We start from the raw sequence: 24,374 nt of genomic DNA, 5'->3' as shown, positions 1-24,374 counted from the left end.
TAAATAGTCGGCACATCGGACACAATAAGTGCAGAGATGCGGGATAGTCTTACGTATCTGTGTCACATGGAATCGCTTTGTTACATCATCAAAACAGAGAAGCTGCTTTAATGCTCTAAAATGTAATCTAGAGGCTGAAGGTCACATGCTCTCCCACCGTCCGTCCGCTAGGAGGCGCTGACCGCTCCCGACCTTCAGTCCGTCCCGCTGTGGAAGCCAGAGAGATGAATAGAACGCGGCCATTTGTCCTGTAATCCTCCTCAATACATTCATTGATTTTTCTTTTCCACAAAACGTTTCCTCCACATTTCTTATCTGCCCAACTCCTCCTCCTCGCCTCTCCCTCCCTTTTCATTGTTACCCAGCGTTTGTTACTCTTATTTCCTGACGCCTTAGTCACTTCCTGTCCGTTATTCTGGGGTTTCGCCTCGTCTCTCTCTCACATCTGTGTCACCTACTTTTGTGTGCTCTTCTTTATGTCTCATCCTGTCCTCTTTTTTTCACTCCCCCTCTGAGCTTCCTTGTCTCTTCACACCGAGCCCTCTATGAGCCTCTCCTGCCCCTTCTACTGAATCCCGGCTTTACCTTCCCTTCCTTCCCCATGTCTCCCATTCTACTCTCCTCCCCTCTTCTCCTGAACTCCCTCTTTATCTTCCTTTCCTAGCCTCTTCATACTTTCAACTTCTTGCCAATTCCCTAGCTTCGGCCCTTTGACTCCCAGAGGCCTCCTTCCTGTCATCAGGTCCTCTTATCTCCTTCGCTTCTCACCTCCAATCTTTCAAAAGATCTTTCTTTACTTCTTTATTCTCTCACCATCTCATTACGTTCTCCTCGCTTCATCTCTGCTTCATTCTGAGATTAAAAAAACGCTTTAGTCAAAGGAATATTTCCGCTCTGTTTTGTTTCCCCCAAAAGAAAAGCGATCACATTTTATCAAAGCAGTTTGGGGAAAATTCTGAGCCGGTAAAGGCCATTGCCATGACGATACCAAGAGGCAGAAGCTGGAAGCTCCTGATTTAATCAACATGTTTACAAGTTGTTTTTTTTTTTGTTTGTTTGTTCGTTTGTTTGTTTGAAATCCGAGCGGCTTAACTGAAACTGAGATGCTTTTCCTTGTGTTGTTCCGTGATCACAGCGATGACGTCGAAATGTGATGTCACACCCCGCTGGCCCTGTGCTGTGGAGGGAGCTGGTACCAGTCCTCTCCTGGCTCCTGTCAATAACCTCATGATGTCATGCATCCAGAGAGTTTCCGGTGCGGGAAGGCGGGGCGTCCGTGTTCCTCTGGGAAAGACATACTGATGCGTCAAGCTATTGTGCATGAACTGAGACCAACTTCCGAGATGGATTGCGTTACTTTTCAAAATAAAATCATTTTTCGTATTCCAGACCGTAGTGACTTGACTCATTAGCGTCCAACTACAGAAAGAATAACTGAATTATGCATCACGGATCCAAGCCATATAATTGCGAATATAAACCGACACAGTGTGTACAGAGTACAAGAAAAAAAGGTAAAGATTATAGAGGCAAAGTGTTGTGGGGGTTTTGTCTATTTTTGTCACCCATCATGTATATTCTTATTTTATTATTATTAATAAACTAATAGGTTTCTAATTGGTTTTAAATGAGGTGGGGGGAACAACATTACATTTAACCAACAATGACAATTAATAATCCTCATTTACTAATTCATGAAAATTTAACTGGAGAAATTGTGTGACGGCAGCACAACAAAGTCAAAGCAAAAAATTAAGAAATGCTAATCAACAGTAAGGGTCACCTTGACAATACAAGGAGGAAAAAATAGCACTTTGCACATAATGACATCATATATTTGCAATAGTAAAAGCTTTATTAACAGATTCATGTAAGTGCAGATGGTAGACAAATCAAGACCATCTGACAAGCATAATATAAGATAAGCAAGACCTTAGTGATCCCAATTCGATTATAACAGCAGAATTACATTGTGAAAAGGTGTGCATATAGTGATAATAGAGAAGAATATGCAAATAAAAGATATAGATACAAATGAACAAGAGACTGTGCACAATATAAAGACCGGAAAACAAAATATAAAAGTGTGGAAAGAAACAGAGGAAATGCCTTGTGTAGGGAATGATTATGGAAAGGACAGGTGTCCAGTAGGAGACCTGGGTACTAAAAATGGAGTGATAATGAGAAAGGTCTCCCGAGGAATGTATTGCTGCAATATAAATATAAACATTGAATGAATAAGAGTGGGAAATAGAGATGGAGGTAGTTCAAAATAGGGATGGAGGTGGTGGGGCAGTGAAAAAAAGACTAATTTGGGATGCTTGTGAGCAGTATCAGCACTGTGCTACATGTAGAAAAAGTTTTTATGTGCTTACTGCTCTGAACAGTCTGATTATATTTATAGTAGATGAATATCAGTGTGTAATTGAATATGACTAATCATGAAATCACGGTTTCTGTAGGCTGCTAAAAAGTACTATAGTCATCAAACAGGCTTTGCAAAAATTAAGCCTTAAAGTGGATTGAAAAGCATGGCATTCTGAAGTCTAGAGGCATTTGAATACACTTGATGGGAAATAACATTGAAATTTGTAATCAAGATTGATTTTGTTGAGGTTATATAAACATTGGGAGTTTTTGATTTGAATAGCGGGGTGATCGGGGTGATATTGGACGAGCAGAATCCTTTACCTGGGTATTGTTTACTGCTGTTGTCCAAGAAGTTACAACACCAGAGCGAAAAGGAAACAAATAAATATGCATTAATAATCATGTACATTTTAAATCCATGTGATTCTGAAAGTCATATGCACATATCTGCTGCTGTGCAAAATCTATTCCATATGTAAATGATTGACATTATTATAAATAAACCTATCTATAGTTGGACGTGGGCATGAAATGTGTTTAAAGCGGCATTAAAAAGCATGAAATTCAATGGGCCTGCAGACCCCCCTAGGAGTGCACTCCTAGACCCCTCTAGGAGTGCAAGCTAGTGTTTGTGCTTTTATTGCGAAAGTCCCAATGGGCGGAAGTGTGCCTCAGTGTCGTGAGATTGCTTCGGATGATCCTATCTGGATTCAGCCATATTCCTGCTGCTCAGCCACACCGGCAGCGCGCCTGGAAAGGGCCGAAAAAGCCCCTCGGTAATCCCTCCAACACGCCCTCCGAGCGCGGTTCGGCGGGGGTTCGCGTTAACGTGACCGCCGCCGCAGGAGGTCCCGGACAATGGTGCGAAGCTGATACGCCGAAGCGCGGACATGGAACAGCGGCGGCTAAGCCGAGAGTCGACGGTCTGACCGACATCCCCGATTTCTGAGAGGAAAGTCCAGATTTACCCGGGATTAAAAGCCGATGCGGAGGACGGACGGACTCGGGCCCCGCAGGCTGAACGGCTCACCGAACACGACGGATTGACGGGAACCTGCGGAGACACACCGACAACCAGAACGAGTCAAAATGTCGGGAATGTTTTCCCGGAGCTAACGAACAGGCGGCTAGCGGAGGTTAGCAGGCGGAGCTCGGCAGGAAACGGTGGCTAGCGCTCGGACTGTTGGCGGCGGCTGTGACGACGACGACCGTTCCGGGGTCAGGATGTCGGCTCAGGTCCGCCTGAAGCGGCTGGAGGAGCAGCTGCTGGAGCAGAAGGCGTCCGGATGTCTGAGCGTGGAGACGCTGCTGGACCTGCTGCTCTGCGTCCACACCGAGTGCTCCAACTCCCCGCTGAAGAGGGAGAAGCACGTCTCGGACTTCCTGGAGTGGGGTAAGACCCCCACCGAACCGGGCTGTCCGTCCCTTCCTGTCTGTGACCGGCGCACAACGCGAACCGCTCCTGGATCCGGGTTCTGAAGCTCTGTAGATCCAGATCCCGATCCCGGATCTCGATCCACTAAAGTTTCAGTGACCCCCCCCCCCTCACCAGCACTCCACTCCACCCCACCCCCACCCCCACCCACCACCACCAACAACCTCTTTGTGCACCCGATCCAGTCATCCTCAGGGTTCTGCAGGCACCCAGGAGAACCTTGTCAAAATCCAAAAATCAAACCTAGCTTTATTGTCAATTTCTTCACATGAACTAACTGTATCAGTATCACCTCTCACTTTCCCGTAGTGACATGAGCTTAACAGATTAATAATAGAGCATTAACAGCAACGTGCACCGTAAACAAACAAAGTATAGAAGAAAGCACATGCAGATACAATCTGCTGGTACCGAGGTGAAAGGATGATCGAGTTTGAACGGCATAAAAACCTGAAAAGTATATTTATATTATATATTTGCAGGGTTCAGATCAGGAAAACAGAAATCCAATTTTGAAATGTGTGTGTTATCTCTTCCTCGCTTTGTTGACTGGAAGCAGGAGATGTTTATAGTTGAAACTGAAGGGTCTGTGTCATACTTCCTTGAAGGAAGATGTCAGTTTAGCGGTGTAAAGGCGTTACTGTCTGAAAAGAGAAAATCCAATGCACACCTTGAAACCCGAGATGACACCAAAGGGCCTGTTGATGTTTGCATTTTGGTCGGTTATCAAGTAAAAGACAAAGCGACGTCACGACTCAACCTAACATCAACGTCTGATAGCATAGACCCCACAAACTGATCAAATCTTTGACTAGATCAAAATGTTGATGCGTTAGATTTATGCATTGGTGTTGATCTGTCATCGCAAAACAAGACTGTCTGTATTTTCATGCAGATTTAAAGAACGTTTGTAAAACTGGGCCAAGAAACAAAACCAAGAGCACTGGGTACTAATTGTATGATAGCATCAACAAGGGAAATATCAACCAAAAAACATGATTATACTTTTTTAATGTCTGAATTCTCAAAAGAGTAAAGCTGAGTGTTGGAAACCTTTTGACTGATGTTCCAGCTACACCGACCGGTGTTGAAATATTTAATTCATAAATAACAAATGGGTCATCTGGAACCGTGACGCCGGTTGTTCGGACAGTGAGGTGTCAATGTTGTCCGGCTTTTGTCAGCAGTTATTTTTAATTTTCTCCATTTTTAAATCAAATACATCCCCAGCCTTTTTCAGAAATAGACATCCTGGTATCTAATCATTATTCTTGTGAGGACTAATCAATCAATTGATGGATTATTGCAGTCCCTTGGTGCAGAGTCTATCGATCGATCATCTGCCAACATCACGATTTATTCATGAACAGATAATATCCGCAGATTTGACTGGAGGTTTACTGAGGGCTTTTTGATCAGGTGTGATATCGTCGTGTGTGAGTGACCCAGATAAAACTGAGTCAAATAAATTAAAGATGCATCTAGAGCTGAGAGTTTTACAGGGTCCTATAGCCCACAGTATTGATTACCGCTCAGAATCATGGGAAACATCTAAATTGAAAACATTGCCAAGGTTTTTTTATTTTTTTTATCAAGAATATGAGGTGAGATGACATAACCATGCATTGAATTCCCTGAGAATTACAATGGCAGGAGCTGAAAATTCAAGAAAATAAATGAAACACTGTCAAGATATTACTTGATAATATAATTTACTCTTTATATGGGTTTGAAAAAAAATCACTGGATTTTGACAAAGTATCTGACAATGAGCAAGAACATTTCTGGGAGTGGCGTTGGAAAAAAAAAAATCACTAAAGCACCGGAGGAAATCCAGGAAATATTAGTTTGAATTTCCAATTACTTGCAACCTTTAGACTTTTCCTTTATTTGAATGTTTGAGGAAGCGTCAGAGTACAGTTGAGTAACTAATGTGTAATTAATGAGTCCTAAGCAACGCGACAAAGTGACAGGGATCGAATGGCAACACTCAACTTCTCTCCTGCAGGCAGGTTGACTGCAGACACCTCGAAATGACAAAATGACACAGATGTCAATCAGGACTGCGCTGTTCACGTCAAATTTAGTTTTTCGACGACTGTTTATTTTGAGAAATTCTCTGAAAACCAATGAGAGTTTACAAAATGGACAAAAAATAGTAAGAGCAAGACCATGATGTTAACCGGCTGGTATATAAATACTATTCGCGTCACTTCGATCGCGTTAAAGGAATAACGTTCTCACAGTAAGATAGTGACGCTGATTGTTGCGTTGTTCTCAGTGAAACCGTTCACCACCACGGTGAAGGACATGCGGCTCCACAGAGACGACTTCGAGATGCTGAAGGTTATCGGCCGAGGAGCTTTTGGGGAGGTAAGAGGTTCCTTTTTTCTTCCTCCCATGCTGGTAGTGACCTTTGACCTCTGCATCACCCAACTCCAACCCCACACCACCTCTTGTTGTCATCGGAGCTGGACTGGCACCCTGAACGGTACTTCTGTTCTTCTCTGACTTGGACTTGGACTTTGACTTGACCACCAACCACCGCCGTGACCTGACGCTGACTTCTCTCCTGAACCCGAGTGTCTTCCTGCATTCCGGTCTCTCATTGGTACCGACTAAAGGAACCCAAACCCATCCGTTACTCTAAATACTGATGAGACCTGAACACGATTCTTGCCCTGACTGTGCCTCGGTTGTCCTCAACACCAACCCAACTTACTTTGAGAACAGTTTTTCTTTCCCAGAATCCAACTTGTTCTCCAAACTTAACTAATGTTATGAACCCAACTCCCAGTGAGCCCACTTTCAGTCCAACCTGGCGGTGATCAGCAACCCGAAAGCAGAATCTTCCCTTCGATCTGAACCTGAGCCTTGTCCCTGGAAACCCAACCCTCGACTAGAACCCCTATCGCTTTTGAATAAATGTAATGTAAAACAGCAGAATGTGGACAGAAGTGTTTGTTCAGAAGTGTTTTCCAACAGACTGAAAATATCAGAGGATCGGGATGAACATGGAGCGGCACCTTCACAGAGGCTCTGGGGCTGTATTGTTTTTCATGACAGAGCTGCTGAAAATTTTTCCCTCACCAGCAGATTCTTAAAACACCGCCATTGCCTGCATGTGTGTGTGTGTGTATGTGTGTGTGTGTGTGTGTGTGAGCACGGATTTGTGTGTCTGTGTGTGTGTGTGTGTTGTCTGCATACCAGAGGAAAGGTGTGTACCAGCCACACCTGCCTGCCGCCTTAGGATAGAAACACGCAGCGGTGTCTGTCTGCTCCTTCGAGGGCCAAAAAAAAGCAGGCTCGGTCCTCACAAACCCGCAGAGCTCGAGAGGTTGGAGCAGGTCAGCAGCAGCGGCGACCACATTGCATCACGGGTATAGTTAATCAGTCTGGTCCTGTGCAGATGCGTTGGCCAATCCAATTTCTGAAAGCTCACATACCTGCAGGAGTGTTTGCTACATGTTTAAACGGGTAGCTGGAGATGCCGTATCGGATCGGGATCTTGCATCACCGCCGCATCCAGCAGGGTCGCTGTTGTTGCATTTGTGCCAACCTTCTACCCAGAGTCTCGATCGTCAATGACATTTCGTGGAATCGGATTTTGGGCCATATTTTACTGAAAAATAACGGATCGTCTCTCAAGGGATCCCCGGTTACCAAGACATTTTCCTATTCTATCAACATTTGTACCAGCTCCATAAAAACGGCATTAGAATCTCTAACCATATCTTAGTTTCTACGAAATTGTTAAAAAAAACAACTTTTAACTCGTTGGCCACCTTTGTTGTTCGTCGCAATCCTGTCTGGGTAGTGACGTCACAAGGTTGGCCTTTGGCTTGGTCCGGTTCATTTAACATACGGTGCAAACCCATCCGTGCAACCCTTCCCATTTGCTCCAAGAGAGATGTGAGCGAGGAGGATAACACTAGACAGAAGTCCAAATCAGCTTCAAAATGGAGACAAACTAAGAGGCAAGAGTCAGCAATAGTTGCTGGTGTGTGTGTTTTTATGCTTACAGAGAGAGAGGGTCTGCTGTAAGGAGCTCCACTTTTTGTCATCGACCTTTTACTGTAGACTTATGGACCACCGTGCCGACTGACCGGCTGACTTGTCGTCGGCTTCCTCCGCGATTGTGCCGGTTCCCCGTCTCTCATCCTCAGATGCGGTTGTTGTAATCCTCACAGAGCATCCAGCGTCTCCTCCCTGTGACGTTTCTTACAGTGGGCTTCACTCGTTTCCCGAAGACCTTTTGTATACCCGTGAAAGAATTTCGTAGGCACGGCATTTGGCTTTAGCGTCTGTTTAAACCTAGCGGCGTCCGTGAGTGCTTTCAGAAGCTTAGCTCGGCTAAATGCGTCAAATGCATCCAGAGAGAAGCGGTGAGAGCAACTCAGCAGATCCTTAGGAAGTTGTGTACGTCCGCAAGCAATTTCCCACTTCTTCTCTTTTTTTCCTTTGGAAAGCCGTGTAGACTAGCATCAGTCCCTTTGTTTCCCTCAGACTGGAAATTACACCCAAAAGCAGCACAATGTGGCATTTTTCCCGTTTAAACTGTAATGTGCCAAGCAAAAATGAACACTAGCGGATAGCTGAAGTTAACATGAGCAACCACCATACTTCATCAACACTGCATGCATTGCGCTCGTAAATCAATGGCAGCACCCCGCGGTCAAAACATGCGGTATAAATTGCCATTTTATTTATTATTTTTTTTAAAGAAATAACAATTCTTCGTGCTTTTTTTCTACAACACATCCTAATATGAGACAAACAGTAAAGCATATTTATGCCAATTAGTCTTCCCAGGCAAGTTTCCCTTTGAAAGTGACTTTTTTTTGTGGGTTGCAGCCAGATTATAAAATATGCATTATTTATTTATCTCCTTTTTACGTATCCTGGTTCGAAGCCTTTATTCTAACATGGTTTTCCAATTTATTTGACCCGGTTTGCATCCTAATAAAGACCCGGGTCGCCGCTTGGTATTTGCCTGATTTTAAGCCTGTCGTTAGCTTGACTCCAAGCCTCACATTGGTACGCTTTTTTATAGCTCAAATTTAACCTGGATAATGTAAGCCTGCACGAGCATCCCGCCATCTGTGAGATTACTTAACATTTTCGTTCCATTTTTAACCTTGTTTACGGCTTGACTTTAACCCGGGCATCTGATCAGCGTCGGGTTTGAAATGGGGCTAAATCGCTAGTGTCGCTGGCTCGATGCTGTTGCTGCTCCTGTCACTCTTACAATTACTGGCACTGGTTTAGTTACTGGCACAGTCCCCCCCCCCCCCATATTTAGCGTTCAGGAATCCTGCAACAAAGGTACGACGTGTAAACACTCGCGTTTGTCTTTCGAGTGAGCTTGTCCGGCACCATTTTGGCGGTGGGAATGCCTCCGCCCCATTCCATCGCTGCGCACTTTTGTGCAGTACAGGAATATTTCTGACTTGAACTGTCGAATTTTTCACTCCACTTTCCGTGTCTCTGTAAATATAAACTCTCTCAGCCCTCCCCTCTCTTTTTTCTCTCTCTCTCTCTCTCTCTCCCAGGTTGCCGTGGTGAAGATGAAGCACACAGAGAGGGTTTATGCCATGAAGATCCTCAACAAGTGGGAAATGTTAAAGAGAGCCGAGGTACATATGTGACCAAAAAACAAACATTAAAACTATTTAAATTGAGGGTCAGATTAGTGACACACACCACAATATTTCTAGATGTGAGAGTGTAAAAGGTTGGCTAGATTGTCGGTTGAGAACAAGAGAAAGTTCTGCACGTCTGGTAACAGTTAGATTTTGAACCCGTAGGCTAGTGGCAAAAACAAAAGTGTTGCTTCTCACCACTGTGCGCGAATGTGTACTTTGCAGACGGCTTGTTTCAGAGAAGAACGCGATGTCCTGGTGAAGGGCGACAGCCAGTGGATCACGACCCTGCACTATGCTTTCCAGGATGAAAACTACCTGGTGAGTACTACCAAGCACCCTTGGCAGCTAACCGCTTTTTGCTCTGCTCATTAATAATTTTTTTTAAAATGCGACACATTTCATCGAACCGAAATGGCCCCAGAAAGATCATAGAAACAAAACAAGAACGGGACATCAATGAAAGAGCTACCAATAAAAGTGACAGTGATATAAAACATTTAAAAGCCTCGAGATAGAAAATTCCATCGAGACCGACGCGGAACAAAAAGACTTGTTCACGTAAGACAGTGTGAGTTTGAACAGATGGGTCATCGGGTTCCTTTTTAGGCATAGAGCTGATTTGACCCATATAGGAATAAAAAATAGATTTCTTCAGGTGCTTGGGCATCTTGGTCCCTGTAGGTGAACGCTAGAAACACCGCAGCCATTACATGGCCGTGTCTTCCTGCTGTGTTGGGGCTTCGTTCTGATAAAGAGGGAGTTTAGGTTGTTCTGGCGCAACAACTCAAAACGGATGAATAATCGACTCCAACCCCGGACAGCTCAGACTGCAATCACTGTTTTTCATCACAAAGTAATAAACACATTAATTGTAAGATAATGGTCAAAATGCAGCCTGAGTAAATTATGAAATCGCTTTTTTTTTGGACTGGATTGGGGAGCTGGGCCAGGGAACTTATTCTTGGAATGACTTCTGGAGCCGGGGCTATTGTGTGATAAGAACCATCATCTTATCTGTGTTGAGGTTGTAAAAAGTTTTTTTGACAGTCAGTGTTCTTGTGCAAATAAGAAAGCCGTGCAATACAGTGACTCTGCGATTGTATTATCAGGCTCAGGGGAGAAGTATGGTCGAATATCATAAACTAATTAATAAACTATCCAAAACGGAACCCTGAGGCACACCGCTGGAGGTAGTGATAGTTTCCGACGTGCAAAGACCAAAGCGACACAGAAAAACATTTCTCTGAGAGATGATCGGTGCAGGGCGTTGACCTGTTGCTCCTTGGTCATTATTCCGCTGTCCACAACGACCAGGTGACGTGTTTATGGAACGAAGATGAAAGTGATGTCCCAAAATTGGGGAGAATTTTGGTCATTTGTGGTGTTCCCAGTCGTTATGTCACGCAAATAGGGAATCGTATTTTCGTTGGACCCATATCCATATGGAACAGTTCAGTTAGTCCTCCCCACCTTACCACCAAAATGTTGGCACCAACTTCAGTCTACAAGACGTTCTTGGCGTTTCCCGAACACCTGAAGCAAACCGTCAGCCATTCGGCAGTGACAGCGGTGACGCCTGCTGATGTTGTCGTAACGCACCTCCTCTCGCACAGTACCTGGTGATGGACTACTATGTCGGGGGAGACCTCCTGACTCTCCTCAGCAAGTTTGAGGATCGTTTGCCAGAGGACATGGCGAAGTTCTACGTGGCCGAGATGGTACTGGCCATCCATTCCATCCACCAGCAGCACTACATCCACAGGTACTGGGGCTAATGGCATGAGTAACCCTACTGAATTGGGTCTCTCTGCTGTGGACTTCATGTCTTTGTCACAGCTACCTTGTGTTTGAAAGCGTGCGTGTGTGAGAGCCGGAGAGAAAGGCAGGAAGTCGGCCTTCCTGGAAGCAGTGTCCTCTGGGAAATGTAGTTATGTCCTGTCCGGCCAGCATAGCCCCTTCACCATCCTTCCTGCACAGAAACTGAAACTTGGCCGGATCGCTGGTTCCTCTCCCTGCTCAGGAAGAAAAGGGAGCAAAAAAAAAAAAAAAAAAAAAAAACACAGCATGCCAGCATAACTTGATAGTTCTTACTGCTGGAAGTGGGCTCATAAGTTTACTCTGTTTCCTTGGCAACCTGCATGTTTATATATTATCAGATCATGTATTTAATGATTCATGACATGTTCATCCGGAGTGTTTGTATTACAGGGACATCAAGCCGGACAACGTCCTGCTGGACGTTAATGGCCACATCCGCCTCGCCGACTTCGGATCCTGTCTGCGTATGATGGAGGACGGCACGGTAACTCCAGTGCACGTACACACGCAAACACACACACATACTGAGGTGACACTCATGAAGATAACAAGGAGCCATTTATCAGCAAACTTGAACTACACCGATCTTAGAATTCCTGTCTCGACTGTCAGATTAGCTTCATAATTGGGGTCAGGGCTGTAAAAGGAACACACCAACTCTTTGGGAAATTTCCCTGTTTGCCATGATCCATATATGGTAACACAGGAAAAGTGCAGATAAGATAGACGGTAGCTCACTCCCTCCAGCAGAGGAAGTATTTTCCTTTTTATGTCAAGAGTGGAGAGCAGGATTAAACAACATGCTGAGATGCTTAAAAAAAGGGTCAGAAAATTAATGAATCCAGTATACAGAAGTCCCTCGCAAAATGGCAATTCACCTTACGCAGTCTCACTGTAATTGCTAATTTTTCATTTCCACGATGAAATATGAAAACGCAATGGTATAGTAAAAAAAATGCAATGTTTTGAATCGTTATTAATTGTCGATTAAAAATCTGGATTTTTCACCATACTACAGGTTTTTGCATGTGTAAATGTATTTTTATATGCCTGTGGAGGTTCTCAGTTATCCAGGTCAGAAAAAAATCCAATCCAAAAACTTTTCAGTGGCAGCTGGACTTCAAATTCTTCATTTTCTTTTTTAGATATCCATCTTTTCAATTATCGCTTATGGTAAAATTAGCATTTCCAATCAGAGCATGGTGGTCTTTATCCAGGGGTATGCTTGGCTCATTATTTTCTGCATCTCCTGCGCATTGTGTGCATTCAGCATCTTGCCATGTCCATTTCACACCCACATGCGATCGCATGCAAAATGGTTCTTAATGAAGCTTTAAATGATAAAATTAAAAAATTGTTTCTACTTCCCAGAATTTTGTTAAAGTGGCTGGTTCTGGAATGTAACCCCCGTGATAAACAAGGGATCACTGTATTTTCTGTTTGGGTAGAGTGAGGTATGTGAGTCCGGTAAATAGTGTCCCTGTGTTTGTTGGGCCAGGTACAATCATCCGTGGCGGTGGGCACTCCTGACTACATCTCACCAGAGATCCTGCAGGCGATGGAGGATGGGATGGGCCGCTATGGTCCAGAGTGCGACTGGTGGTCCCTCGGGGTCTGCGTGTACGAGATGCTCTACGGAGAGACGCCATTCTATGCGGAATCACTGGTGGAAACATATGGCAAAATCATGAACCACGAGGTCAGCACTAAGTGAGGCCGCACTCACCTCTGACCCCAGAGTGGAGTGCGTTTTTAACCCGGGTGACCTACATTGTAGATCAGATATCAGCTCAGGTCTGGAGCATCACAAGTCAGACACAAAATTATGAGGATAATTGAAGGTATAATAAGTGTGACTTCTTCCTTGTTTTTGGGCATTTCTTTTTTGTCAAGTGCTTAGTTGTGTCGGAGATAGGTTCTTTGACTTTTGAAGGGAAAAAAAGTTGGCATCTCATCTACAAAAATCAACTGCAAAATTTTACAATGTTGATGTTCACTATCTTCATAGGTATCGTGAAAGGAAAGTGAGTCATTTAGAGGTTCTCCAAGATGAACCCTAACCCTCCTCCGAACTGAAGTCAGTTTTCCAATAAGGAAACTGATACTTATTTTTATTTCAGATGCCCTTAAGAAGCAGTTAAACACAGAAATGTGATCTGAAAATGCATTATCTCCTAAGTTAAAGTGATTCTTTTTTTCCTCAGGAAAAGTGCTTTCTCATTTTGCTGTTTGTAAACATTTGACAATGGACCTTGATCATATCAGGCAAGCGACTCAGCTCTAAAATTAGAAAGACAGGTTGTGATCCAAACATATTTTGAGCAATTAAGTGGAAGTGAAATCAAACAGTTGCTTATTTTGCTGAGACCCCCGGCAGAGCAGCGCAGGTTCCTTTGTATTCGAGAGTTTTCAGTCAGAAAGTGCTGGTAACTTGACGCTGTCACGGCCGCGTCTTAGATGTTTCGGGTAGTCCTCCGCCCGGCGTTTCCAGGTCGACTGTTTGTCTCCAGACTCTCGCCCTACTTCGGCTTTTCTAAATATGAAACCCCCTCTCCCTCAGTGGACAGCGATGTCCTCCATTCACTGTCTCATTATTTCTCTCGGTCTGCCTTGTTGTCTCTCTCGCTCTCTGATGTCCTGACTTAGCTCTATATGGCTTCCTTTCAGGACCGCTTCCAGTTTCCCTCCCACGTGACCGACGTGTCCGAAGACGCAAAGGATCTGATCCAGCGGCTCCTTTGCTCGAGGGAATGCCGGCTCGGTCTGAACGGTATCTCCGACTTCAAGAGCCACCCCTTCTTTAGCGGGATCGACTGGGACAACATCCGCTCCGCCGAGGCCCCCTACATTCCTGACGTGTCCTCGCCCACCGACACCTCCAACTTTGACGTGGATGATGACGTTCTAAAGAACCCGGTAATGACGGCTTGTCATAATAAATCACAACTCCCATACTTAAGCGCATCGACGGTGACCGACAATTGCTGCTAAATCTGTCGATCACTCGCGATATTCGGTGCAAGTTCGCTCAGGCAGACACATTCCTGGGTTTTATAGAGACCACTCTTTGTCAGCCCCTTGCATTATTTTGGCTGATTTCACTTCAGCTAATTGATAACCAAAATTGTTAAGGTGGAAAAAAAACCCTAATACGATCCCGTTGTGATGACATGTGGTCAAAAGCTATGCAAACAACACAGTTTTAAGTTCACAGGATTTCATATTGCATCGGTACTATTCGCAAATACTGCAGTTTTGTTGTTATGTGCCCGGCCTGCAATGGGCTCGCTTGCATTTTGACAGCTTCGCTGTTAACTGGGCGCTACAGGTTCGACCCAGGAACAGAAACATCACTGTGTTCTGCAGCGCAGAAGCCCCGAAGCACGTGTTCATAGTGTCACATTGTAGAACACATGGGTTTGAAAAGCTGTGATTGAATTACTTGTTTAAGTACGTTTATTTGATAGACGTGGCCCGATAACATCAAGTCTAGAAGCGCTGCGAGTTTTGTTGGCTTTTTCCCCCCACTCAACTAGCTGAGTGCTGAAAATGATGCCGTGGGGAAAGACTCCTGAGCCAAAGACCGAGCCGAAGGGCTGGTGATTTTTTTCGTCATGTGACATTAATGAGCTTTAATGGACGTGAATGGGGGCTGTGTCTCCCGCAGTCATCCTCTCTTAATTTTTTTTGTTGATCGTGTTGCATTACCCGTGAGACCCCACGTAGCCTCCTTTCTCAAAAGTACGCACATCAACAGAGAACAGAGATGTTGCGGTTTGTCGCCTGGTCCTAGAGTTTTGCCTGGGTTGCTATTCGGCGTTTGTCAACTGCCATTAGTGCACGCCTGCAGCCCCGCCTTGTGACATCAGTTTCTCACATTTGCGATATAAATTGCGATAATAATATTGCAGCGTTCCTTTGGAAATGATGTCATATTGCTTGCTATGTGACATCTGGCCTTCACACAGTCCCTGCCTTCAACCTCCCATATGTGAAATCACAGCCGCCCCCTCTTGCAACTATGTAACATCACTGGTTCCTCTGTACGGTCAAGTTGTGCGTAAATGGTTTTGATATTGTTGCATCGCGCGCAGCCGGGCGCTACTCCTGTGTAATCTTTGTGCGCGTTTGCCGGACTTTGCGCGTGATGTCACGGGGTTGTCTGCGATAGTTCGGTTGGGATCATGACAGCCTTCAGTCACATCACAAGAGAAAGGAATTTATTTTAGGGGGTATGGTGTCAGATAGTGCGGTCCCGGATTGGATTTGCGGTAAACAAGAGCGAGTATGGGTGAGAACGCGGACCTTGAAGGCGAAAGCGACGCCCTGATCAAAGGCCCAAACATAATTGCCCTCAAATTTGAAAATGACAACCTCCGCAGAGCCAACTCTGAGCTCCAGACCACAGGCGAAGACCTACTTAGAACTATCGCAGATCTTCAGGAACAAATTTGGCAATCCATACACAAGCGAAAAAGCAGGGCGAACAAGGAGCTTGAACAAGTCAACCGTGAGCTCAAAAAAACCCAGGAGAATCTTCAAGAACAAATCATGGAACTGCTCAAAACGGTCGAGGACCTTCAGGTCCAGGCCATGCTCTCCAAGAGCGCACAGAAGAAGCGTCTCCAGTTAAAGTTCGACTCCCTGATAGGAAAACACGACACCCTCAAAGCACAAAACAGTCAGCTGCGGCGATTGATCAAGGACCTGAAAAAGCAAATCAAGGTCCTGAATGAGCAAATCGAACAGCTGAAAAAGAAACAGACGGCAGAGAAGGATGCCATCAAGAAGCAACAAACCATTCTGCAGAAAGACTACGATGATCTGAGTGACACTATAAAGGCCCTGCAAGAGGAATAATAACAGGCCTTAGCCTGTTATTATTCCCCTTAGGGCTAGCTAAGTGCAGAGGGCTAGGGAATGTGTAATCACGGCTCTTGTCGCAAAGGAAATACATCTGTTATATGTGACTTAAAAGCGGTCCATATCAGTGACTGGATTGTCATATTAACAGATCATTTGATTTTATAGCAACAGTAAGGCAGTGCAGAACAGTACGCTTTCAAATCTGAAATACAGCAGTTGAAACGCTCATCCATGTACAGGATGAGTTTAGCGCTGGTGCCCCTCCCCCAGCCCGCCTTTGGCGAACACTTCACGGTCAACTAAACAGACTTCATATCTCAGCGGAGGACAGGTTCGGGAGTCTCGAAACCAAAACACCTTCGGTGACTGATGGTCGGCCCGCGACAAATCCGACACGACAGACCCTAACGTCTCGTCTGATCCGGAAAACAACCCAGAGCAACTTAAACTTAGCCGAGTAAACTTCACTCCAGCAGATTGGATCCACAGTGCAACAGTGCGCTGTGGTACCTTTTTTGAAAATATTTTTTCTGCTATTAAAAAAAAAAATCACTTGGCTTAACATGATGTGGTTTCTTTCAATGAAGGGATTATTCTTTAAAGATATAAAATTAAACATTCCTGCATGCTCGCCGCCTTGTTTGTACAGGTAACAGTCTCATGGAAAAGATTTCATTAAAAGATGAGTGATATTCATACGGTCTACACTTTTTGAACCCCTATTTTTTTAGGCAAAATGTTTTGCATTGATAGAACAAACAGCCCAAGACGTTCTGGGTGTTTACCGTGCCTGTTCATCGAATCACCGCAGGCCGTCGTCATTTCTCGTAAATTTCTCTTGCGGAATATGAAATATTTTGGAATGTTTGCACAAATAAAATACGATTCAGGGGATATTTCCATTAACTGCTGTGGAACAAATGAGATAGATGGTGCGTCAGACTGATGTGCTGCAGCACCAGCTGTCAAGGTTGCAAATGGAAAAAAGATGGCCTTTTTAGTCTGAACATTTATTGATGTCGAGATTATATGTGGCTACTTCCAGCCATATTTTCCCGTCAGATGTATATCTGAGAGAATGCTGACAGCAGTAATAGCTGATAAGTAATACAAGAGGGGATGTTTTGGGTTTTTTTCCGCTGTAACTCTAATTTTTACCCCCTCCGCTCTGGAAATTAATAGATTTTCTTTTTACTGACTGACATCACATTTCCCATTTCACTATGATTGTAAATGAATGGGTGATATTTATTAATGTTTTTGCATTTTTGCCCAAGTGTACCACCTTTAAAAGAATTTCTAGCAGTGATTATACCACATGCCGAATCTATGAAGATAAAACCTGTCTGACAAAGTTGTTTTTGTTTTTTTTTGTTTTTTTTTTTCAACAGGACATCAGTCCACCAGTGTATCACACTGGTTTCACTGGACAACACCTTCCCTTTGTGGGCTTCACCTACACCACTGAGAGCTGCTTCTCCGACCGAGGCTCCGTCAGCCGGTTGGGCCTCAGCCTCCGACAGGCTGCCGAGGAGGGCAGCGGAGGGGGACAGGAGGTTGAGGCCTTTGAGAAGAGGATCCGTCGCCTGGAGCAGGAGAAACAGGAGCTGAACCGAAAACTACAAGGTGGGACTTAAAATCCGGCAATGACTTGATTTCCCTCGATTCGATGTCGCAACGACGACCTCTGACCTCCGTGTCTGTAGAGTCGACTCAGGCCCTGCAGGCTCCGGCACGGGGAGGGACACTGAGCCGGGACAAAGAGATCAAGAAGCTAAACGAGGAAATCGAGCGGCTCAAGAAGAAGCTGGCAGGTGGGAAGACAAGACGCAGCAGTTTTATTGGCTTTGAGCAGGCGGCGGTGACAGACGCTTGGTATTTGAACCCATCTGCTCCTCAGACTCTGATAGGCTGGAACATCAACTGGAGGAGGCGGTCACACTCAGACAGGACTACGAGAGCTCTGCCTCCAAACTGAAGACCTTAGACAGACAGGTGAAGACCCTGAGACAGGAGAAGGATGACGTTCACAAGGTGACGACTCTGACATTGTTTGCACCGTCTCGTTTTTTTTTTCTCTCTGCGGAAAAATTGTTCATTACAACATTTTTTTTTAACGTCAAAAGTTTGTTCAAGCCTCTTGAGGGTGTGGATGCACCCTAGATTTTTTTTGCCTCATACAACTGCTGCAAGAGGTACGGCCCATTCTCTGGCTGTGATGAATCCATCTTTGGACATATTTTTATCATACCTATTCCAGATGCATTTTTGAGACCCAATGTGCATTATTTAGATCAAACTAAAGTTTAAAGGTGGCCAAAGTCAGCTGACTGACTCCAAGACAGTCTGATCTCTTTTTGTCCATCTGATTTTATGTGTATTTCGAACTGAAAAAGGCCAAAAAGTTGGATTTAAAAACTGATTTTACTTACATGCGTACATTACAAACAAAAAGCCTGAAGCTCATATTAGGATTTTTCCTTCAGTATTACGCTTCTGCTTGATCAAAATAAAAATAAAAATAGATGGAATGGACCTTTTTACCTCTATGAACATCGTACATCCTTATCCAATTCATAATCTTCCCTCTGTGGACATTTTTCCAATTTATCATTTCAAAGTCCATAAGAGAATTGCGAAAGAGCCCTTATAGGTTTTTATGCTGTCTATTCCACACAATGATTTGCAGACTTATCTTCTCCATTGACCAAAAAACAACTTGTTCCTGTAGTCTTTTTGCAAGTGTATGGATGCTAATGTTCAATATACAAAATACCCAAGCATGATATTACCTTTTGGCAGATTCTGATATGTTTCCTTTGCTTCGTCAGTCATGCAAGAGAGAAATTTTTGTTGTTTTTTTGCATGTATACCAACTCCTAACTGACCTAAGAGTGGTGAAAGGAGCCTCAAAAATTCATATTTCCTTTTGCCGATTTTATAAAAATGAATTGCAGCAATTGGTGGAATCTCTGGACCGCCTGAGGAACCAGGCCAAGGAGCTGAAGGAGGCGCACTCCCAGCGGCGGTTAGCCCTGCAGGAGTTCTCCGAGCTGTCGGAGAGGATGGCCGAGCTGCGCTCCTCAAAGCAGCGCTTGTCACGGCAACTCCGGGACAAGGAGGAGGAGACGGACGGGCTCCTGCAGAAGATGGACACCATGAGACAGGAGATCCGCAAGATGGAGAAAAGCCGCAAGGAGGTGAGGGATTCCTGAGAGGAAGTGGGCCGCCATTGAAAATTGAACATTGAAGGAAAAGAAGAGCAATTACAATAACAGTACAATAAAATTTTGACATTAAATAAATGTTTCAAAATTTGCGATACAGGTGACCCGCTATATGGCGACGGACTTGTCCGGATGGACTTAGTCACTATATTTTGCAGCCACTATAATATATTTATTATTTCAATTTTTTTTATGGTATAAGAAGCATTTTCTTGGGTGGCGACCAACTACAGTATGGTGTTCTGTATCCCGGGCCCTGATTCGCTCTGCCATTATAGCATCATTCTCTGCATCTCCTGGCCATAGCATGCATTCAGCATCACAACTAGTCAGTTTCACTTCGACATGTGATTGTGACTCGTACTGTTACACTACAGTGTACAACGTTTTCACTTTATTTTGACCCCTACTATGACCCCCAAACATTCTGCACCTTCTAAGGTATCTGGCACTGTACTTAAGCGGCAGAGGAAGACGCACACCATTGTAGAAAAAGTGCAACCTCTTGATATCTTAAAGCTCGGGAGGAGCTTTGCCTCTGTAGTTTGCCTCTTCGTGGATCTGGGCTGGCCGTTTATCGCGGCTCTGGGCTGTAAACCCCGATAAACAAGGGGAGTACTGTTTTGGAAAGAAATGTAAATAGAAGACACCGTTAAGTATTATGTATTCACTTACATCATTACCGATAACCAAAACCTTTTAAGTTGACTAGCAGACTGTATCAAGTATTACTGTGGTGGCGAAAGGGGAAATTGAGGAAGTCCGTATATAGTAGTTAGACCGGTGTGTATGTCAGACTGGTGCAAGACATGTATGTTGTAGGTGCGACAGAGGTGCTCAATATGGAGTTGGGACTGCATCAGGGATCAGCTCTGACACCTTCCTTGTTCGCAATAGTGATGGACAGGCTGACAGATGACGTTGGGCAGGAATCACCATGGGCCCTGATGTTTGCAGATAACGTTGCGATTTGGAGTGAGAGCAGAGAACAGGTAGAGGAAAAACTAGAAAGGTGGAGGTATGCTCTGGAAACAAGAGGAATGAAGGTTAGACACAGTTCATCAGAGGGACCGAACACATTAGATATTTTGGAGCTAAAGTCATTGTGACTGAGATGGTTTGGATATGTACTGAGGAGGGGTAGTTAACACATTGGTCGGAGGACGCAGAAGTTGAAATGTCCAATCAGGAGGCCTAGAGGAAGACCAAAGAGGAGATTTAAGGATTTATCTAGTGGAAGAGGACATAAAGTTTGTTGCGTGAGAGAAGAGGATGCAGGGTTAGGTGGCGGCAGATGATTTGTCATGGTGACTCCTTGGATGGAGCAGCAAAGGAATGGCTTATTGCGGTTCGTTTGTTCCTCTTCACCACTAGAGAGAGAGACGTTCATATCTGGCAGGAAGAGTTTAGTCAGTCTTTTGCGAGCTACATACATTTTCAGTCAAAATTAGAGCAGTGTCTGCATTTCATGTCACTAATCGGGTATGTAATAACTCTGAAGTTGTGGGTATTACTTCAGCTAAAAGTTGATTTCAATAAAGGTATTCGCATATTTCACATTCAGTTTCTGTATCAGATTTTAGAATAGTCCTTCCGGTCAAGTCGCGTTTGTTTGGCGTCCACGGTAATTGTCCATTTTAAATTGTCACAATAAAAGTTCTTGCCCGTTTCTCAGTTGGAGGCTCAGCTGGATGATGCCAAGGCAGAGGCGTCAAAGGAGAAAAAGCTGAAAGAGCACAGCGAGGTTTACTCTAAGCAACTGGAGACTGAGCTGGAGAACCTGAAGGTCAGAAGCCTCGGATTTTGTAACCCCCCACCCCCTGCAATTGTCCGGCAGTAGTGAGGAGGTATGTTCAGAGTCTCACTGTGGTTCTGGTCTCAGTCTATGCAGGGTCGCGGCACAGCAGCGGGAGGGGTGGAGTCTCAGCAGGAGCTTTCCCGGCTGAAGGCAGAGCTGGACAAGAAGGTTCTGTTCTACGAGGAAGAGCTGCTGAGGAGAGACTCCACCCACTCCTCAGAGCTCAAGAACCTGCGCAAAGACCTGCACGAGTCGGAGGGGGCGCAGCTTGCTGCCAACAAGGAGCTGCTGCAGTTGAGGGACAAGCTGGACAAAGACAAGAGGGACAGGTGAGATTTGAACCCCTTAGAACAAGAGGGGAGGGTGGCTAATCCTGAACTACTGGAGGTTTTGAGGCAGCCACAACAGGAGGGCAAGAAGAGTTACTCACCAGGTATAAAATGAGGGTCAGGCGGCACCTGAGGAACATGTAGAATTAAAAGTAGGTCTGGAACCACTTAGACGAAATTGTTCAGGTGGGTCTGAACCACCGAGAACAAGTGGGTCATGTGAGTTCTGAAATAGCCCTGAAGTGTGCGTGGAGGAGCTTCAGGACTAAACAGCACAGTCTTGCCCTGTTTAGTCTCTCTGTGACTGATGTCTTATTTGGGCGCCGCCGGCGCTTGTGTTTCTGCAGACAAACCGAGATGGACGAAGTCGTCGCTGCCATGAAAGAGAAACACGAGCGGGAGAAAAACCTCCTGACGGGAGAAAACCGAAAACTGTTGACTGAAACTGACAAGGTGACCCGCTAACTTCTAAATACTGAGCATTTACCAAAGCTGATGATGCGTTTTTACAGCTTGTGGTAAAGCTGCTTCTACTCTCCCCATCAGCTGTGCTCCTTTGTGGACAAGCTGACGGCCCAGAATCGTCAGCTGGAAGACGAACTTCAGGATCTGTCGTCGAAGAAGGAGAGTGTCGCTCACTGGGAGGCTCAGATCGCTGAGATCATCCAGTGGTGAGTCTGGTTGTTTCAGCCGCGCTGTTGCAGGGTGCCCACAAGGGGGGGCCGTCTCCTCACCAGTTCAATCTGTTACCAGGGTGAGCGATGAGAAGGATGCACGAGGTTATCTTCAGGCTCTGGCCACCAAGATGACCGAGGAGCTGGAAACACTCCGAAGCTCCAGCCTGGGAACTAGACCTTTGGTAATCAATGAGTGCACAAAAATGCGCACGCACACACGCAGACACATTTTTTTCCCACAGAATAATGGCATAAATTCTGCAGGACTGCGAAGCCTTTTATTCAGTATGATGGTTTCATCTGAACAACTGGAACAATTTCAAGTGAACGAACACCATGTCCTGACAACGTTTCGTAGGCACTCCCTAAAATTTGTTTTTAACTTGTTGCCTCAGTCAGAGTCAGGAGCAGCCACGCCCCCTAAGAAGCCCTGGCCTCCTATTGGTGGAGACAGGAGGGTGAGTTTGATAGCGGAATCTGATGAAAACTCCTGGCCTCATCCGAGAATGGGTTCAAGAGTCATGCATGGCTATCAGCTCGCATGCTCGTCATCCTGCTTAGTATGTCCACGGGCCATTAAGGAGGTTGTTTCAGGGGTGCCTAGTGTTCTTGATGGGATTTTAAATTTCTCGGAGGTGGTCGCAGGGACCTCTGAGGACCCTTGAGCGGTCCTTGAAGGTAGTTCTAGGGGCTGTCTAGGTAGTTCGGAGGGTCTTTTGAGGGCTTGCCAGTGGTCTTTGAGTATTTAAGGGCCTGTGAAGAGAATTGCAGGGCTGCTCAAGATTTGCAGATGTGTAGTTTATTTACAGATGTTGGGATTCACTTCAGTTATTATTTCAATATGAGCTTATTATCATCTTATTTTATTTACCTTTATTTTGAGGACTTGCTCAATATTATCTTATATATATATATATATATATATATATTTTTTTTTTTAATGTTTGATCTGCTCTAAGATGCTATGCTACCCCATGTGCCCTCCAATGGCCCCACTGGGACAATTTGTTTGTCCCGTCTGGGACAAACAAAAGTTCTCTGATTAAGGGCTTTTCATGAGTAATGTGGGAATTACAGGGGTTGAGTGATTTTTTTCTTTTTTTTTGAGTCGTCCTGGAGTAGCTCAATCATGTTAGCCACAATTTTCACTGGATGGGTGAATTATTTCACATAACATAATAATGTGTTCGAATGTTGGCGTCAGCAGAGCATGGCTCAATTAGACTGGAGGTCAGAGGGTCGACTGCTTATGGGCTGCCCGCTCCGTCTTGAATTGATGAACAGATGTCTGTTAGATACAGACCTTTATGTCCGCCACTAATTGTTCTCCCGACCGTCCCTCTGCAGGACCCCCTGTGGAAGGTCCGTCGCAGTCAGAAGTTGGACATGTCGGCCCGCCTGGAGCTTCAGTCGGCTCTGGACGCAGAGATCAGAGCTAAACAGCTGGTTCAAGAGGAGCTACGCAAAGTCAAGGCTTCCAACATCGCTCTGGAGAGGTCAGAGGCCATATGTCTGCTTACTGCTGATTCTGAGATCTCCACTTGAATGTCCCACCTTGTTGCCCTTAATAGCTTGTCCCCATCGAACTCATGCCCCGTTCATCATTCATTCGCCCTGGTCTGACTCGATCGTCCTGTTTTTCTCCAGTAAGCTGAAGGAGTCCGAAGAGAGAAGCAGAGATATGGTCGATCAGATGGAGAATCTGAAGAAGGAAATAGAGGACAACCGATCGCGCTCCGACAAAGGTGGGACCACATCGCGACACGAATCAAGCCAGGGATAATGTTAAACACAACAAAGAGCCATTTGGACCAGTTTTCGACAGAAAAGAAAGAGAACACTGGGAACCATGACATTCTTTAGACGTCTAAAATAGAGATAAATCCAGAAACTATTAAAATAAAATAAAGACGCTGGGTTGAAGGTTACTTTCAAATAAAACACACATTGTCTGTGTGATTCCTTCTTGTATTTATGAAAGAAAAAACTTAAAAAACTTAAATTGCCAACCTGAAGCAAACTAAAAATACCTTCTGTTTCTGTGTGCAGTCAGAGGTCAACCTGAATTGAAAAAAAAAACAACATTTTACTGAACAACGTAAAACGTATTCATTAACTAATTGCCAATTGTGATATTTATTTTATCTAGTTAATTTGATTTTTGCCCCTGAAGCTCAGCAAACAACATCTGCACGTTAGGGCTGTAAGG

At 44.8% G+C, this 24,374-nt stretch overlaps 1 protein-coding gene across 6 annotated transcripts in view; it reads left to right on the top strand.

Moving 5' to 3' along the window:
* The first annotated feature begins 3,459 nt into the window (after positions 1-3,459).
* The window catches only part of cdc42bpb (CDC42 binding protein kinase beta (DMPK-like)), a 34,789-nt gene continuing 13,874 nt past the window's right edge, over positions 3,460-24,374 (top strand). For 3 of the 6 annotated variants that reach the window (XM_086143439.1, XM_086143442.1, XM_086143438.1), the window contains exons 1-20: positions 3,460-3,763; positions 6,087-6,178; positions 9,358-9,441; positions 9,673-9,768; positions 11,064-11,212; positions 11,659-11,752; positions 12,767-12,967; positions 13,936-14,184; positions 17,526-17,760; positions 17,841-17,948; positions 18,035-18,168; positions 19,092-19,334; positions 21,037-21,147; positions 21,244-21,488; positions 21,836-21,941; positions 22,035-22,159; positions 22,242-22,347; positions 22,561-22,623; positions 23,513-23,661; positions 23,813-23,910. In XM_086143439.1, the coding sequence (XP_085999565.1) occupies positions 3,595-3,763; positions 6,087-6,178; positions 9,358-9,441; positions 9,673-9,768; positions 11,064-11,212; positions 11,659-11,752; positions 12,767-12,967; positions 13,936-14,184; positions 17,526-17,760; positions 17,841-17,948; positions 18,035-18,168; positions 19,092-19,334; positions 21,037-21,147; positions 21,244-21,488; positions 21,836-21,941; positions 22,035-22,159; positions 22,242-22,347; positions 22,561-22,623; positions 23,513-23,661; positions 23,813-23,910 (2,857 nt within the window). In that variant the 5' untranslated portion in view covers positions 3,460-3,594. The remainder of the gene's footprint in view (positions 3,764-6,086; positions 6,179-9,357; positions 9,442-9,672; positions 9,769-11,063; positions 11,213-11,658; positions 11,753-12,766; positions 12,968-13,935; positions 14,185-17,525; positions 17,761-17,840; positions 17,949-18,034; positions 18,169-19,091; positions 19,335-21,036; positions 21,148-21,243; positions 21,489-21,835; positions 21,942-22,034; positions 22,160-22,241; positions 22,348-22,560; positions 22,624-23,512; positions 23,662-23,812; positions 23,911-24,374) is intronic. The other 3 variants (XM_086143443.1, XM_086143441.1, XM_086143440.1) reach the window with 1 other exon arrangement.

The sequence above is a fragment of the Fistularia commersonii genome, chromosome 36, assembly GCF_037954325.1.
Source record: "Fistularia commersonii isolate RoL2024-O1a breed Wild chromosome 36, RoL_Fcom_v1.0, whole genome shotgun sequence".
In the NCBI taxonomy this organism is placed as follows: Eukaryota; Metazoa; Chordata; class Actinopteri; order Syngnathiformes; family Fistulariidae; genus Fistularia; species Fistularia commersonii.
This window is presented reverse-complemented; position numbering and strand designations above follow the sequence as displayed.